The 19384-nt window shown below is 33.0% G+C and overlaps 1 protein-coding gene across 1 annotated transcript in view; it reads right to left on the bottom strand.

Moving 5' to 3' along the window:
• Positions 1 to 5242: 5242 nt before the first annotated feature.
• The window catches only part of LOC127700707 (uncharacterized oxidoreductase Lmo0432-like), a 33695-nt gene continuing 19553 nt past the window's right edge, over positions 5243 to 19384 (bottom strand). The window contains exons 2-6 of the mRNA XM_052204306.1: positions 10713 to 10918; positions 9663 to 9803; positions 8568 to 8659; positions 7358 to 7519; positions 5243 to 5417 (exon numbers count right to left, since the gene is read on the bottom strand). Of these exons, the coding sequence (XP_052060266.1) occupies positions 7504 to 7519; positions 8568 to 8659; positions 9663 to 9803; positions 10713 to 10918 (455 nt within the window). The 3' untranslated portion in view covers positions 5243 to 5417; positions 7358 to 7503. The remainder of the gene's footprint in view (positions 5418 to 7357; positions 7520 to 8567; positions 8660 to 9662; positions 9804 to 10712; positions 10919 to 19384) is intronic.

Genomic DNA, 19384 nt, shown 5'->3' on the forward strand with positions numbered 1-19384 from the left:
ACTTAAATATCAAGGACAATTGACCTATGGCAGATGGAAAGAACAGATCATAAAACATTTGTATAAGAAAAGGATTATACTGCTTCTATACTAACAAAGCTTTTTGGAGATTGTGAACACTGCCGCCGCCACCGGATTACCATACGTATATTTTGCATTTTGAAACAAAAGCATCCCACGATATTACGCTGACTATCCAACAGAATACAAGAAGCATTGTGTATGTTACTTTGTCTAGTATTTTACTTATGTTTATGCTTGTTTTGTTTTCCATGTGCATTAAAAATGCGACTATGAGCTTAATGTAATAAGTTTCATAAAGTTTCAAAGTGAAGAGTTACAGAGCTCCTTTTACACGTATGTCTACATATGATGTGTTATATATGTTATAAAGTAAAATTTCATATTATTCAGTTGAAATGTTGCGACATTGAGAATATAGTAGGAGCAGGACCAACCAAAATACCACCGACTTGTTGTAGAGGGTTAACCAGAAAAGTACTAGAATCTGGTGACCTCTCTGGTATTCAGGCATGTTATACCAGTCCGTCTGATAAAAACTCTTATATAAATAAGGTAAATCTTTAAGTAATTAAAACAAAATGTGATTATTGTATAAAACAAAGAAGATGTGGTATATTTGTTAGCCTTCTGAGGTACATAAAAACAAAGTAAATTTGTCAGAAGTTGGAACCCTTCTGAGATTTTTTTTATCTACGAATGGGACAATAATAATGTGTATCATTAAAATGATAGAAAATCAAATGTAAACATAGCAACTTAAAACAAGATTATTCATAAATTTATCTGTGTAAACTAGCAATAAAGTAACTCAGAGGTCACTTCAATTTATGATGTCCATAACTTTAAAACATGCACTTGTGTTTTTTTTCATAATAATGGCCTGTCCCATTTCCCAAGGACACAAATATTTTTGTATTAACTTTCTTCCACTTGATCTAAAGTCAAAAGCTCGTCACTTAATTGTATTTTTCAATGCTGTTCTGGCTCAAATTATTTTAAATCCGTAATTCATTCCTTTCTCTTCCTGATGATGCCGATTATTTACAATGTAGATTAATCGACTTAAACATAATGGAACCGTTTTATTATGAACTTTGGTTAAGGAGTGAAAATTCACTTGCTTTCCTACCTTAAATTTTAATGCACTGTCTACTTTTGATAAAGTATTGCTTACACTAATGTTGTTTCTAGAGTTGTGCTGTAGCATTAATTGACATGATGAGGGACAATCAAGCATACGTTATTGGTATTGGTGTAGCTCTACTAGTGATTGAGGTAGGATGATCTGCATTTATTTTTTACCATTATTTAGTAAATGTATATACTGGTATTCTACTAGCGTAAAAATGTTCAAGAATATACGCTAATTCTATTGAACTATTTGATCACGAAACTATATGAAAGATTCCAGTACATTTCCAATTGTGAATTTTCTATTTCTGAGAAAGAACTAGTCATAACTTGCCAAGTTGGCAGCGTTTAATGTTAACAAGTGAAATTTGATTTATTATTCAAGTTTCTATGTCCACAGTAGCGACCTTAATTTTGGAAATCAGAATGAGTTTCAAAAGAAGTGTTAGGGTATTTCAGCACATAAATTAAAATAGTGACTACAAATGTTGACTTTAATTGTCGCAATTGCGTTTTTGGTCAATCGCTAATAAAAGTGTATTACAATATGTAATACATGCAAAAGGAATTTATATGGATTAAGTTTGCGCTTTTTGGGAAATCCAATATAAAAACTATTTTTTGTTAGAGTTCGTATTTCGCATACTTTTGTATTCTGTGTATTTTTTCTAATGAACATGCAGCCTGTATATCTCATGAGTCTCGGAGACAAAGTCCCAAGCAATGTCGTGTTTTGTGTGTATAAATCACATCATATTTTAAATTGTTGGAAAAATTAGATATTAAAAATTCACTTCTATTTCATTCCAACGACACTAAATAACAATGAATACCTTGACATTAGCTTCAATTTAATAATGAATAAACTTCAGTAGAGGCATTTGATGAAGTGATATATTTTAATACCTTACTTACGTACATTTGTATCATGCATTTGTACATGGGCGTTCATAGTTCAAATGTTTGGTTATTTTTTCAGGTAAACGATAGATAACTCAAATGTCAAAACTTGTTCAAACGCCCATTACAAATGCATTAAAGGAATACCATTAAGTTTATATATGTTTCTTCTCTGAATGGATGCCGCTCTTACGTGAAGAACAGGACCGTTGAAGAGACACTAAATTATCTATTGTATTACAATGACAACGTTGCGTTCAATCTGTATTAAATGTTTCGCCAAAACTGAATTTAGGCTTTGATATAGGCAACTTTTATCACAATATTCACTCACTATCTTTAAAAATAATTCTTATTCCAAGAAATAACAAATATTGAAATAATAAACCTCTTTGATGCAATCATACACACAAATTGTAGTGGCATTGATTACTTTTAGGACAGGTTCTTGGATACGTATTTATACATCCCTTCAGCAAACTGAATGCCCCTTGTTATGAAATCATACTACTTTGACAAATACATCAAAGTTGCCTTAGGATGCCCTATTTATGTCCGTTTCTTGATCGGTATTGCACATATACAGTCTAATAAAAAGTATATAAACTTTGTGGAGAAACAGATATTCTTGTTTATAAACCTTACAAAAATTAAATATATAAATGTATTAATCTTTTATATTTTCAGCTTTTGTGTATAGCTTTTGCTTTCTGGATCTGTAGCCAAATAAACAAGAAAAACAGAGTTTCTACGATTTAATACAGGAATGAAAGACAAAGTAGAGAGGCAGTAGCAAGGTTGAATTAGCCCACGATAAAACAAAAAATGTTTTTGATGATTTGAAAATATCGTATATGCGCTACTTGAATTAGATTTTAACTATTTGTGACTGTTGCTATTGACATTTGCAGTTCGCTTTCAAAAGTAGAAGTTTATTTTAATCAAATTTGAATAGTTTTACTTCCGTCCTATTTTAGATTCCTTAGTTCTATTTACAAATATGTCTGATATTCAGAAATCCGTCCAATTTTAGTATGTATATTAGTTCAATGTTAGAATACAATGTTGGTGTTAATTTATTCTCTCATTTACACATTTAATATTACCCAAGAATTTGTATTTCTGGTTCAATGGTTATACCATCTAGTTAAAACCAGTGTTATGATTTTTTGTTTTCATATTTTGCCATAATAGTATTTTTGTTAACAATCTTTTTGTCTTATTCAAAATATTTTTAATTAAAAAAAAATAACTGTTTTTAAAAAATGTCTTTTGTTTTATTCACTTACTAACTTTATAACCATTGTCACATAAACTGTTATATGCCGCCACTAATATGTTCAGCTGTGACTGATACTATTGTCCTGAACATGCATGAAATATTTGTCACTGGATGTTAAGCAAACAATAATCAATCAATCAATTAGCTAATACAAAGGTACAAGCTGCAACGAATCTGATGAGTGGGTCTCCAATGATCGTTGACATATTCCCGTTGGAGCTATTCTGGTCTTTGTTATTTCAGCGTACGGTTTTAGATTACCCCTTATTTTTTCTTGCTTTTTTTCGAACAGTATTGTACGCAGTAAATCGAAGTCAGCAATTTAAATAAAGTCAATGAGACAGCAAACCAACGACATACATTTGTAAAAAAAAACAGAAACAGGGTAACATACAGTCTTTAAGAATAGACAAGTAGTTATACAATACATCAAGCTAACAAGTCTAGAAAAGTTTTTACATCACAACATACAACTGAAACTATGAAAGATCTGCCTTCAACACCAAATTGTCTATTTAGTAATTCAAGGGAAAATCTTTTAAAAATCTACTCAAGTACCACTACAATAATGAATATTGCAAAGCCTAGAGGTGGCGTGAATCAGATGTGGATACTAAAAAATTCCAAAGATCTTTTTGAGTACATACAATCTAAGTGTCTTTCATCTTGCAAAAGTATTAAAACATTTGACTTTTCTACACATTACACAAGTATTCCCCATTCAAACTTAAAGACAAATTGAAAGAGTTGGCCCTGCTCTGTTTCATAAAAAAGAATGGCAAACGTAGATACAAGTATCTTGTCTTAGGGAGGGATAAATCGTACTTTGTTAAAATTCATTCTGATTCAAACAACATTCTCTGAAACTGACATTATCAAGATGCTTGATTTCTTGATTGACAACATATTTGTTACGTTTGGAGGACGTGTTTTTCAACAAACAATCGGCATTCCCATGGGAACCAACTGTGCTCCTCTTCTTGTCGACTTGTTCCTTTATTCATATGAGGTGACTTCATACAGGAACTTCTTAGGAAGAAAGAAAAGAAGTTAGCAGTGTCCTTTAACTTTACTTTCCGCTATATAGATGATGTTATCTCACTAAATAACTCAAAATTTGGTGACTATGTTGAACGTATCTATCCCATCGAACTTGAGATAAAGGATACCACAGATATTACATCTAGAAATTGATAATGAGGGCTGGTTGAAAACAAAACTTTACGACAAAAGGGATGATTCCAGCTTCCCGATTGTGAACTTTCCATTTCTATGTAGCAACATTCCAGCAGCGCTTGCATACGGAGTATATATCTCCCAGTTGATACGATATTCCAGGGCTTTCCTTGATAGAGGGTTGCTGCTCACAAGGAAGCTATTAAACCAAGAGTTTCAAGTGGTGAAGTTGAAGTTATCCTTTCGTAAACTTTACGGACGCCATTGCAAGATGGTTGACCGATATGGAATATCCGTTTCACAGATGATAGCGGATATGTTCCAATTGTCGTAACTACAATCCCATCCCCCTTTCCCCGAATGTGACCTGCCGAATTACACTTATTACCGGGCTTGTACTAACATGAGCAAGACGACGGGTGCCACATGTGGAGCAGGATCTGCTAACCCTTCCAGAGCACCTGAGATCACCCCCATTTTTTGGTGGGGTTCGTGTTGCTCAGTCTTTAGTTTTCTATGTTGTGTTTTGTGTATTATTGGTCTTTTTCTTTTTTTGCCATGGCATTGTCAGTTTATTTTTAACTTATGGGTTTGAATGTCCCTATGGTATCTTTCGCCTCTCTTTTACTTACACCATATGTAATTTGTTCTGAGGGAAGGTTGAAAGCTTTTAAAAATATTACCTAAAATACTTAAGATTCTGAAACAGCAATTTGAATAACAAAACGAAACATTTCAAAATTTTATAAATATATAACGCCTACAGAGGGAATTCTCTGTTTTGCACAAGAACTTCATTTATTGCAACATTTTCTGGTTGGGTAACAGCATACAATACAGCATTGGCTATATCTGTTGGATCCAAGAGTTTACCGGCTTGGTATGAGGTATCTAAGTCTTTCGACTGTAAAATACAATTATATTATTTGACTCTTTTATTTACATAGGACAATTATGTAGAAGGCACACAAATTTATAATTACACTTCCTTTACCAAATTAAACGGAAGACTTTTGAAAGTTTCTTTCTGATGCAATAATCTAGAAGTAGCTATTTTAACCAGAAAGCACAGTCCTTGCAAAACGATTCTTAGTGATTTTTAATTTACTATCAATTTCGAAATGTCTATTTTCACATAAAATAATGCCACTCTAGAAATTAAAAATATTCAAGATGGAGTCCAGCAATAATCATATTAACTTTACTTAGGGAAGGTGTAAAACCATATCTTAGACACCAATTATTATATTATTTTGAAATTTAGATCTCGCTTTGAAACATTATAAGAACTGCTTGGAACTTTGTTCTTACCAAGACAAAATGATGCAGCTGCAGTATGGTCATCAAATCGGCAAAATACTAAAATAACATATTTGTGTTACAGTACACATTTGACATAATATAAAAATAAGGAGAAGAGGTATGATTGCCAATGAGACAACTATCCACCAAAGTTAAAATAAAGTGGATTTAAGCAATTATAGGCAACCGTATGAGAATGAGAAAAACCCATACAGTGTAGTCGGATATTCCTTAGAACTGGCGAAGTACCTGACTTCGGACAGCCACAGGGACATGTAATTGTACCCATTATCTTTTTCATACGGGTACAATAGACAACAAAAATTCAAGGAAAACAGTTTACCGTATCGAAGGATGCTCATTATTACTGAAAGCAGCTCATTGTAATTAACCTGCTGATATTGAAATAATGACGTTCTACTCTCTAATGTTCGTGGCATTATTTCTTACGGAGTATTATATATAGCAACGGCATGAACAGAGCTGTAAGACGCGATCCTTTGTAATGCTCTAATTATAAAACGAGTGCAGAATTTCAACAAAGAAAAAAATATATATATTCGTGATTCAATTTATAAATAAGCCAACAAATATCAGTCTAAAAATACCACACGTAAAGTTTTAACAATAACAGTTTACTCATAGCTACACGTCTATTAGGCAAAAAGAAAGATTTTATGTAAATTATAAGATTTGCTTAATACATGTGTTGCGGTTGCATGCCATAAGAAGTATTACATTACCATAAAAAGTCATAGAAATATCAAGTTGGATTAAATTCCTGCATATGGATCATATTTCTTATAAATCCTTACATATTTGACACAATTCTTCCGTCAAGGTTTTTTCAATTTACTTTGCTGCATGTACTATCAAACCTATCAGTGTATCACGATATAGACACGGTCGTCATAGGATAACACCAACAGAGAAAATGGCAGACAAAATACAGATAAACGGTTTAATGATGGGTTCGTGTTGCTTAATCTGGAGTTTTTTTTAGTAGTTTAATGTGGACTGTTGTTTGCCTGCTGGTCATAGTGATGTCTGTTTTTCTTCGTCTGTTGGTCATAGTGGTGTCTTTTTTTCTTCGTCTTTTGGTCATAGTGATGTCTGTTTTTCTTCGTCTTTTGGTCATAGTGATGTTTGTTTTTCTTCGTCTTTTGGTCATACTGATGTCTGTTTTTCTTCGACTTTTGGTCATAGTGATGTCTGTTTTTCTTCGACTTTGGGTCATAGTGATGTTTGTTTTTCTTCGTCTTTTGGTCATAATGATGTCTGTTTTTCTTCGACTTGTATTTTTTTATTGTCCCTTTGTATTGTTTCCTCTTTTTTCTCTTAACCATTTTATCACCATGAACATGTTATAGACATGAGTAAATTCATCATAAACAAAAGAAGGAAGTTGCAAAGGACAGTGCGTTGTTTCGTTGGGTAAATTCTGTAAATGGAGAAAGGTATTTAGTTTGTCGTCAACTTCCATTTCTGATGGTTGAACGCACGTGAATCTTTACTAAAAGTTACACTCTTAAATTAACATACCAGTGGATCAGGATGCGTCTTTTCTCGGTCTTCGACTGTAACATCTCCCGGTTGGATACACGTGACTCTTATTCCAAATTTACACACTTCTTGTCGTAATGTCTGGGAAAATCCTTCCACATAAAACTTAGTCCCTGTGTATACTGCTAGCCCCGGGTATCCCTGTATAAAAAGACTAAAACATCATTACCTAATACAGGATACTCACTTCCGTTTGCAAATATTGGAGCCTTACCAAACTTTGGACGTGTTTTGATGCATATGTTAATTATTTTTTTCTATCATACTTTGATTCTTTAATTGTCATGAAAAAGTTTAAAGTTCCTTTTTTTGTTACGATTTGAAATGGGAAATTTTCACAGATTTTCCGTGTGAAATTTTCGCAATTACAACTGACCTTGATAAGTATCAGGGCCAGTACACAGAAACGAAACACAGACAACTAGTTAATAACACTATATGTAGACTGTTATAGTCTACTGCTATATAAATAACACAGTAAGCGATTGTTGGTAAAGGAAAATAACACTTTATAACATTTCGTGCTTCCGAAGCACTTTTCTTGATTTACCTTCATCGGGAACGCTCAAGTCCCCAAAATGTAAAAGATAATGACGAATACGACCAGAAAATAATAGGAGCCACACGACCAAAAAGGACACAAAAAAGAATAGCCAAATCTATATAAGTTCAACTTTGATTGAGTGAGTTGGAACCTTAGTTTTTAAATACTTTGTTAATCCATCAACAGGGAATGTTAAGGAAAAAAACGTTATAAATTATGTCATCACTGAAGCACTGACTAATGAGTTGATGATTCCCTCGGGGACAGTCCACCAGCAGTGGTATCGACCAAGTGCTGGTAAATGAAAATAACAGTTATATAATTTAGAGTTTCCTATGTGCTTTGTAAGTTGACATTGATGAAACTGTTTTGTTAATATTGTGAGTTTAAAGCACTGAATATATAACTTTTCAACCATCCATTTCGTTTGTATTTCAATTACTTAAAATATAAACACTGAGCCTGTACTTCAATCATGCATCTCGAAGACAGACGTTCGGGAAAGAAAGTGTATAATACCGCAAACAGCTTCATTATTTCCAAGACAACTTAAGTGTACTTTTTCTTGATCACTGGTTATAAGAAAGAAAAACAGTGACATGTAATATATGATAAATATTATGGGAAATATTATGTATACTTAACTTTTTACCAGAATCAGAGGACATGTTGACTATATGACCGGAGCCTTGTTTGATCATTCCATCAAGGACAGCCGCAGCACAATTAGTTAAACCCTAATTTTGAAGAATGAAATATCAGTATCTGTATATACGAAAGGACGATGGATGACAAATTTATTTAATAATAAAAAATAACTGCAACTCAGGTGTCATGGAATGCAAATACATCAACTAGCCTTAAAAATGTTATATACTCTAAGTTTTGCCAGTTTTATTTTTTTAGCGGAATAAGATCTGCTTACCCTTCAATATCAACTGAGTTCCTCTTCGGTTTTCGGCGTAGTTCGTGTTGCTGAAGCTTTGATTCGTGTGCAGTATTTTGTACACTTGATTGTGTTTTCGTCCTTTTTCTTTGAACATGGTATTGTCTCTAGTGTCTTTCTTTGATTTACAGATTAAGATTCCTTAGTTTGGCATCTTCTTTTTCTTTCTACTTTATATAACATTGTTATTTCAAACTAAAATCACCGTAACGTCCAATTTGGTATCCTTGTTGGATAAATGTCAGCGACCATTCATGACAATTGTGATAATGTGATGGTAAACTGACCTGTGTGATTCGGTATATTTTGAAAAAATAGTATAATAGAAGGTTATACTTAAAATGACTAAAAATGTCTTGCGTTGTGCTGTTCTTTCACTGTTCCATGTTAGGGGAGGTTTAGGCGTCCCCAAACATGTTTAACCCCGCCATATTATGTACGTGCATGTGCAAGTCAGGAGCCTGTAATTCAGTGGATGTCATTTGTTGCTGTATATCGTATTTGTTTTTCGTTTATTGTTTTGTACATAAATCAGGCCGTTAGTTCTCTCGTTTAAATTGTTTTACATTTGTCATTTCGGGGCCTTTTATGGCTTGTTATGCGGAATGGATTTTGCTCATTGTTTAAGGCCTTACGGTTATCTATAGTTGCAAACTTCTATGTCATTTTGGTCTCTGGTGGGGAGTTGTCTCATTGGGAATCATACAACATCTTCTTATTCTAAAGTAACCGTAAATTTGAATGTATTTATTGTGATTTGTTTTGTAAAAACATATGCAATAAACCTTTCTTACTTTAATATTTACATCAATCTGTTCTTCCCAAAGATCTTCCATTTGGTTCTGCATGAGACTATAGTACCACAACCCAGCATTATTTACCAAAATATCTACTTGACCTAGCTTTGTTATTGTTTCATGAACTAACACCTTAATCTGTAATGAAATGTTCACATGTATGCTGACCCAGCAGGCTTTTAATTAGTTCATTTTAACCGAGTCTAGGTTTTCATAAAAAAATACAATGAAAGACGCAATATTTTTTTCATATTTGCACAAAGTTTAATTTCTGTATTTTTATATGATTTACTATGGAGGTCTTTATGTAACAGGTAGACGGATCGATCTATTATGTATATCCCCTGCCTGTATTACCCTGCAAATTGTGTTGGATTAGGGGTATGGATGAGTTAGTATGGTAACCGGGTTATTAAATATGAAATTTTCTCTCCGTCAGGTATACTATTTGTATCTACCTCTTACCGTTGACGCAACATTCCATACGGACACTTCCAAAGTGTAGAGAAAAAGAGGTCAACAAAAAACAATTTACAATAGCAGTGACTTTCTTTTGGTGTTTTAAAAATTGATTTTAAAGGAAACCCAAAAAGGTTTACCGCTGGATGTCAAACTTTTACTGTGCGTACTGTTGTGCGTTTGTTTTTTTCTACATTGGCTAGAGGTATAGTGGGAGGGTTGAGATCTCAAAAAACATGTTTTACCCCGCCGCATTTTTGCGCCTGTCCCAAGTCAGGAGCCTCTGGCCTTTGTTAGTCTTGTATTATTTTTAATTTTAGTTTCCTGTGTATAATTTGGAGTTTAGTATGACGTCCATTATCACTGAACTAGTATACATATTTGTTTAGGGGCCAGCTGAAGGACGCCCCCGGGTGCGGGAGTTTCTCGCTGCATTGAAGACCCATTGGTGGCCTTCGGCTGTTGTCTGCTCTATGGTCGGGTTGTTGTCTCTTTGACACATTCCACATTTCCATTCTCAATTTTATTTTAAAAATCAGTACATTAACGAATTATAATTAACATAATTCTTAATGTTGTAAGTTATACCTGGTCCCTTTTCGTAACATCCGTTTCTACACAAATAGATACTCCTCCGTTTTCAGATATTTGCTTCGCTACTTCTTGTAATTTGTCTTTTCTTCTGGCGGCTAAAGCCACTTTAACCCCTGCTTTAGCTAGAGCTATCCCTGTGGCCTTTCCTATTCCACTGGATGCCCCTGTTACTATGGCCACTTTACCTGCTAAACTGTTACCTTTCGAGGCAAAAGACAATAAATATATATTTACTAGTATTTCATATGTCACAAGCAACATATTTTCGCGGTATTATTTCTTTTGATATCAGAATAGTTGTTTGATCTGTTAAATCACCGAGTGAAACTATCCTATTCCCGATTGTGACATTTTGAGCGAGTGTGGAGTCGCATGACAGGGAGATGCTAACCCTGTCAACACATCCGGTCTCGATCCTTTGGAGATCATGCGAATCCATAAGTTATTTAGTTGGTTTTTTTTTTACCTTGATGTGTATTTTCCTAATGGATTTACGAGATTTGATTATTAGTAAAGCACTGCTGTCTTTCTTCTGTCTTATATAAAATCCCCCCTTTTTTGTCATCAATTAAACAAGTTATCCTTAAATTTTCAATAATCAATATTTGATTACTGTATCTTTCATTTGCTTAGCACTTTTGAAATACAATAATAAAGTTTATTATTATATATTTGGTTATCTTCCTCTTGGGTTATGTAATTGGTATCCTTAGTCCTCAACTATTACCCCGTTCAACTTGACTATGTACAGCTATTTTTGATAGGCCAGATCCTGAAATCTGAAGTGACCCTATAATTGTATTGTATTAAGTAACATCCTTTGCAGGGTAGTACGTGATGATTAGCTGCAATTCAGAAGTTGCGGTAAAAAGTACACAATAGCTTATGTATACCCAAATTAAACAATCATCATTTGCTTTAGTTACGAGTTTAATTAGAAAATTAGTTTGTATCAAATCTAAAAACAATTATACCAACTACAATAACATAAACAATAATGGGGAAATATCAAGAGAAATACTCACTTTTCGAGGTTTTGATTGATTGATTATTGTTGCTGTATTAATGTCCAGTTGCAAATATTTCATTTCTTTTCAGGACGATAACAAATTAATAGTAAATTTGATAGGTAAGTGTACAAGGCTGAAATACGTAACTTTCACACTGCACAAGACGTAGGATTTATCAATTCCGAGCGGACGTGGTTACATATTTATACACCCGCACAGCCAAACGGAAGAAACCTCCTCTAAAAAGATCTCATTGCCGAACAGGAGCAGTCTACGTGACCATATCTCTATATTTTAGTGAAAACACCCTTGTGGTCAACTTTTTATTTATCATTGCCACAAACCACTGCAATTCTCTTGAAGGACGGATTGTTGTTTGATTAATGTCCAATGGCAAATATTTCATGTATGCAAGTTTCAGAATTAGTTTAAAAAAAGAGCTATACTCACATATTTACACAGTAGTTAATCAATATTTATATAAATCTCTTAAATTGATTTGGAAGATGCAAATCAAGGTAAATCAAAACCTAATAAAGGGGCCCTTTTAGCTTATCTTTAAGCTTTAAATTAATTTATATGATTAACAAGAAATATTGTGTCCACGGACATAATATTATTATGAAATACCTATGAAATCGTGTCCACAGATGTGAAAAAGTGCCCTTCAAAGAAACGACAATATTTCATATGAAAAATTGTCCTTCAAAGAAAGAAACCTTCATAGAAAGGACAGTATTTCACGTGAAAAAGTGTCCACTCTCAATACCTACAAAATGTATTCATAACTTCAGTCCTTTTTCTAAATTGAAGTTTTAAAATAAGCATGGGGTTTTGTCTCTATTAAAACTTGGCATGTAAACTAGAGTATTGAATTCATACAAAATGTGATCATCACCATGTGTAATGAAACATAAATTATACAATAAAACATGAACTTATATATTTAATAGAACTTAATATGAACTTTGTGAATAATAATACATGTTATTCATTTCAATTTACAAAATCATGTAATATTCAAGAATAGTACTCATAAATACTGTTATAGTTTGATACTTTTCTCCTGATAGTTCTTTTCTCATTGTCAGTCGAGGCTGGTGGATAATTTTTGTCGACATCTTTATAGCTAAGATAATTAAAAATGCTTTAGTACACCTTCCATTTTTGATTATATCAAATTATAACTGGTTCTTAATTGGTTTGTTTTAGTAATAGAATATTTAATATAGCTAAAACATTTCAGTGACTCTTTTATTTTCTCCCTTTAAAGTACACTTTTTACTGTGAAAAAGTGTCCTTTTATTGAAAATCAACCTTTACAGGACATAATTTAATAGTATTTATCAAGAAGTTATGTCCGATTGAATGGACACTTTTTCACAGCATCGGACACATTTAAATATACCTTTTCTGTGAAAAAGTGTCCGGGTGGACACTTTTCACAGGACACTTATATGGCTCAGAAAAATCTGACGCAAATCGGCTTATTTTGAGGAACAATACTATATACAGCATTTCACACGGATGTCATTCGGTATATCGAGAAAAAAGAACGTGAAAGAATACCTAACGGTGGTCAAGTATTGCGATTGAATCGTGAAAGCTCTGGTATAGGATCGCGAAGGAAATCTTATCGAGAAGGCATATGCAAGGTCAATTACTAATCTGATTTAATGAATGATGCGGACAAATTTACAAAAGAATAAAACTGTTTGTCAAAATGGTTCAACATAATGATCAGTATCTGAGAATATCAAGATTCAAAAGTAAACCGTTTTCTCAAAACTACAAAAGGCAGATTGCTCCTCGACATTTCAATGAAATTAAATATGTAAACAAACAAGATTTTTTTCATAATTCGAATGACTAAACAACTTTTCTTTGAAACATGTCATTCCATTCCGATGAATCAAATGGTTCTTACAGTTATTTTGTGTTAGCATAATCAGAAATTTTGCAAAAAATGAAATATCTACAAAAAAAGATCTGATGCTACGAAAACGTTCAAATCATTATTTAATGATAATTTATATTTTTAATTGGTGTAGCAAATATTGGATTTGCATACCTCATTCCGGTTCTCTTTTGTTGGTGAATAGGGATATAATCGTTCAATGCCATTGGATCTGATTGTCTTATAATGCCACACCGACTAGGTGCTTTGTATCAATATCATTATTTTTGTCCGTCCTTCATAAGTTTTGATTTTTTATACAAATTAAGATTGAGACTAGAACCTAATCGACTAAATTACAGTTTAAGCTGGGCATATGCACAATCGATCGCGAGGTACGTTGATTGGTAATTTCCCCACTAAGTTGGTATAGCTACTCTATCTTGACTAATCAAACAATCAAGTAAAAATAACGTTATCTTGGTACCTTTTAAGCTTATGTCAGCGCAACCACGAAATAAACAATAAATTAGCCAATATTGTCATAATATGTACGCACGAACGACACTCCATATAACTGAAGGTAACAACCCTTACACAAAAAAAAAACCCAAATGCGTACACATGCATATATTTTCAGGGCGGATGCATTAAAGATACATATATACCTTTACTTTTCGAAAATTTACGCACCTGAAGGTTCTTTTATCTTGGAAATCTACTTATTACGATACGTTTTTACTTATTTTAATAACTTTTAAGAAAAAGTGTTGACTTAAAAAGAAAGTGAATAAAAGATGAAAGCATTAATGTCTTCTTCTGATTACTAAAACTGGTCCGGCGCGGGACGTTTGCGCTTTTTGATAGGAAATTTGCGCTTTTTTTAATAGACATTTGCGCTTTCTCAACATAACATAAAAAATCATTTGATATCAAAAGAAAAAAAAACACAAAATATACATATATCCGTATACAGCTAAAAGCATCAACCTTTCCCCAACATGCTTGTGTCAGATGAAAACGACAACAATCTAAGAGGGTGGATGGGAGTAAATTCCTTATAACAACCATTAGTCTATCTAAAAGTCAACAGGCACAACAGGTACCGTGGTTTACAAATAAAATTTCAGTCTTCACAAATTGAAACAACCTAAGATAAACTATGATGGTACAGTTCCTCTAACTATTCAGTCAACAGAATAACCACAAGAGGAATATAGTTTCCAATTTAAATCCACTAATAAGAAAGCTAATTGAAGAATTTCGGTCAAAATTTAAATGTTCCATCCATAAAAGTTTCCTTTTCTCTAGTGTCTACCTAGAAACATATACTATATTTTTCATAATATGTCTGGTTTACAAGAATATTTTTTTATCTGATTTTGTTGTTTGTCCTGAAGAACTTTCAAAGAATATGTGAACATCTTTCCATGACTTTGGTAAATTTTCTAAATATTACAAGTAAACTATTAGAGGTAAAAAGCGCAAATGTCTTGTCAATTTTGTTCAGGTGTATCAAAGTTAAAAGCGCAAATGTCCATAGAGTTTGAAGCGCAAATGTCCTTTATTATTATACGGCATGTCAAAATGCCAGATTTTGATTGGTTAATACGAGGGAGACAATTTACTCTATCCTATGGCAAATACTCTATTACCCTTCACCGAGACGCTTGATCAAGTGTGCGCTTTATCAAATACGAATGGTTGTTATGTACAAGACGTCATAGTTTATTACTTTGAATTTGAAATTTAATAGACAGTAGTCACAGAACATTCAGTATAATAAATTAAATAACACATATCTGAGAGGGTGATAGAGCAGATTGTTACCCCTCGAGAAGACATTGTAAACCTTGGCTTCGCCTCAGTTGACAATGTTTTCTCTGGTTAACAATCTGCTCTATCACCCTCTCAGCTATGTGTTATTTATATAGTGTTACAGGTAAAATTATGGAAAGCCTCAGCTGTCATATATTAAAGATTTACAAAACGTTATGCTGAAGCTTAAAATGTAAAGTTAAGACAGCGTGATGATGAATTGAGTTATCAAAATGATAACTCTAAATTACAATATGCGAAGTTGAATCTGCCCAATGTTGACTTGCAATGACAAGTGCTTTAGTCGTGATAGTATAATGATAAGTCACGATGTTGTGATGATATGCCAAACACACGTAACGTTGGGTTTAAAGTACATGATGTGAAGTTGACGTTGCATGATGTTAGCTTGCAGATGGATACTGCTCAGTCATCCACATCGACAGCAATGATAACAAATAAAATGAATAGCTAAAATGTATGGTGCTGACTTGTTATTAATAAATGGTGAGCTGAGATAGTACGATGTTATATCATTGTGATATTACGATTGGTCTATCATGCAATCTGTTGATTTAAAACACCATGATGCACAGTTGAAAGTACATGATGTTAAGTTAAGATAACACGATGCTACACCACTATATTGAAACGAAAGGCTAACCATACAATTTGTTGACTTAAAACAACACGATGCAACGTGTTAATCTAAGATGCTCACTTGAAACTACAGGACGTACAGTTGAAATTTTGTAATGTTAAGCTGCGATAGCACGATGTTTTATTATTATAATATCACGATAGGCTTATTATACAATTTGCTCATTTAAAACTACACAACGTACAGTTGAAAGTACGTGATGTTAAGCTAAAATGGCACGTTGTTATATCATTAGAATGTCACGATAGGCTTACCACACGATATGCTCGTTTAAAACTACACGACGTACAGTTGAAAGTACGTGATGTTGAGCTATGATAGCAATATCTTATATCATAATCATATCACGATAGGCTTGCCATACAATATTCTCATTTAAAAATACACGATGTACAGTTGGAAGTACGTGTTGTTCAGCTAAGACAGCACGATGGTATATCATTATAATGTCACGATAGGCTTATTATACAATTTGCTCATTTAAAATTACACCACGAACAGCTGAAAGTACGTGATGTTAAGCTAAGACAGCACGTTGTTATATCATTATAATGTCACGATAGGCTTACCACACGTTATGCTCATTTAAAACTACATGATTTTCAGTTGAAACTAGGTGTTGTTGAGCTAAGATAGCATGTTGTTATATCATTTGAATGTCACGATAGGCTTACCATACAATATGCTCATTTAAAACTACACAACGTACAGTTGAAACTAGGTGATGTTGAGCTATGATAGCACGATGTTATATCATAATAATATCACGATAGGCTTTCCATACAATATGCTCAGTCAAAACTACACGACGTACAGTTGAAAGTACGTGTTGTTGAGCTAAGATAGCACGATGTTATATCATTATGACGTCACGAGAGGCTTATCATACAATGTGTTGACTTGAAACTACACGATGGAAATTTGAAGTAGTTTGGTCTTGACTTGAAACAGTAAAATGTTAAGTAAAAAAACAGAACGTAAAGTCAAAATAAAACAATGATAGGATGACATATACTTGTGCAGAATTGAAGATTTTTGATGTTGACTTCGAATATAGTACAAATATTAAATCGTTTTATGTTAAATTGAAAGACAATAATGATGCGTAAAACATTACAGAATTATGTGAATTGAAACTGCAATTCTATGGAAAAGAATGAGGGACAAATCCCCAGGATTTTTTTCTTCTTCATTTGCAAGTTCGGAGGCAAAATGATATACAAAGAAAGTTTTCCATAAATTCATAAAGCAAAAGAATTACCCATCGCTATATATTACACTTGAATACAGTTTTGCCGTATATTTTACATGTTTTGTTTGGATTTTTTTTTATGATTAAAAACCAGACTTTTTTTTTATGAACAATATTTAAGAAAATATTTATCTATGTTGTGTGTTAATATATACAATTAACATAATATTGTGCTTTTAAGACTTCGGTTATGACTGTGAGGGTCAATTTTTACTCATATAAAATCACATCTATGTAAGAGTTAGCGGATCATTTGTATTTACCACTCCCGTTTTCCACGAAATAAAACATAAGAATCTGGAGTCTTAATCTTAAAAAACAAAGATCAACTGATATGACAAATAATACGTAAAGCGTTGGACTGAGAGGGTCAGAGCTTTATGAGAATGTGACCCCCACCCCCGGCCTTGTTAGAGGTATCTGAAAATTTGAATTTTCTCTTCCTTGAAATAAAACAAAAAGAATTGATAGGTGGAAGAATCCTACTGCTAAGGGGCCAACCCAAATATAAAGTATGGTAGATTTTGTTGTATACTTTTCGCTCATACATGAAGTCTATATGAAACCTAATGAAATTTGACCTAGAGCCTCCAGTCTAAATCGTCAACTTTCAAAGAAATACATTATTTACAGCAGTGCCAACCATTTTTCCAGCACCAAGTAAGATAGTGCCCAGGTTTATGTATATATCCACTCGAAGAATATTTTATTTTTTTTAAATTGGTAAAGTCATTAATGGACAATGACCCCTATAACTTATAATAAGAAGCCAATTAATGATTTCCGTCACTTATTTTCTTGTCCATAGTGATTTTCTTGGTTCTTTGCAGCTTCTCTCTATCTATATGTGTTTTCAAAGAAAAAGAAAAAAAATCAAAAATCTTTAAAAATTGTTAAATTCCATGAATTATTTTGGTATTGCTTTAATTAATTTGTAGATGTTTTTTTATGTCTCTCTGTCTCTCTCTCTCTCTCTCTCTCTCTCTCTCTCTCTCTCTCTCTCTTATAGTTTTCATGAGTGTGGTCTAAATTAAAATCGATATATTTTTTTTTTATTATTTGTCAAAATGTAGTTTATTCTTTTTAGAAAAACATAATAAAATGTTTGGGCCACAGAGCATTTTGCAAGCTACAGGTTATGCAGTATTGTCAGATTTAGTATAAACTATACATGGAAAACTCAATGTTAGAAAATAAAAATAAAAATTGGGATCACGAGACTCGTTTTCTGTCTACAAAACGAAATAGATAAAGTCCCTACACATTCCATCAGTAGAGAAGAAATATGCCAAAATGATTTCAAACTCATAAGTCGAAAACAGAATGACAATGCCATGGCAAAAAACAAAAAAAATAAAAAACGACAGAAAAATAATGTTATCCGAGTTATATAGAAAAGTTGAAAAACATATGCAAAAAACGTTCTGTATTCAAAAACAAATAGTCGTTTTAATCAGATAAATCTCATAATTTTCTTCATCAAGATGAAAAGTACTACATATGAATAACATTCCTCTCTCAAAATGTGTATATTTTTTTAGATCAAGACCGATTGTGTTGAGCTAAGGGAGCTACCATGTGATTTTTATGGGAGAGAGGGGGGTGGGCTTTGACGAAAAATTTTGTCCTGCCTTTTTTTTAGTTGTAATCTCTGTCCTGCCTTTTTATTTTTCACTCTATTCGGTCCTGCATTTTTCTTTATTAGTTTATTCTGACTTTTTTTACATAAATTGTCATCCTGCCTTTTTTTTGCCAAGTTGCGCATCCTGCCTTTTTTTTGCCAAGTTGCGCATCCTGCCTTTTTTTTGCCAAGTTGCGCATCCTGCCTTTTTTTACTCAAAACTCCTGTCCTGCCTTTTTCTCAAATTTCATTCTAGCCCCCAATAAAAATCAAATGGTAGCTCCCTAAGATGGCGGAAGACACCCGATCTACCCTAAGGGCAATATATCTAATGAGGAAGAAATTTACAATTTCGGTCACGTCGAGTTACTTGTAGATCTCCTTTTCTTGAAAAGGGTTTCTGTTTT

The sequence above is a fragment of the Mytilus californianus genome, unplaced genomic scaffold (genome assembly GCF_021869535.1).
Source record: "Mytilus californianus isolate M0D057914Y unplaced genomic scaffold, xbMytCali1.0.p SCAF_5, whole genome shotgun sequence".
Classification (NCBI taxonomy): domain Eukaryota; kingdom Metazoa; phylum Mollusca; class Bivalvia; order Mytilida; family Mytilidae; genus Mytilus; species Mytilus californianus.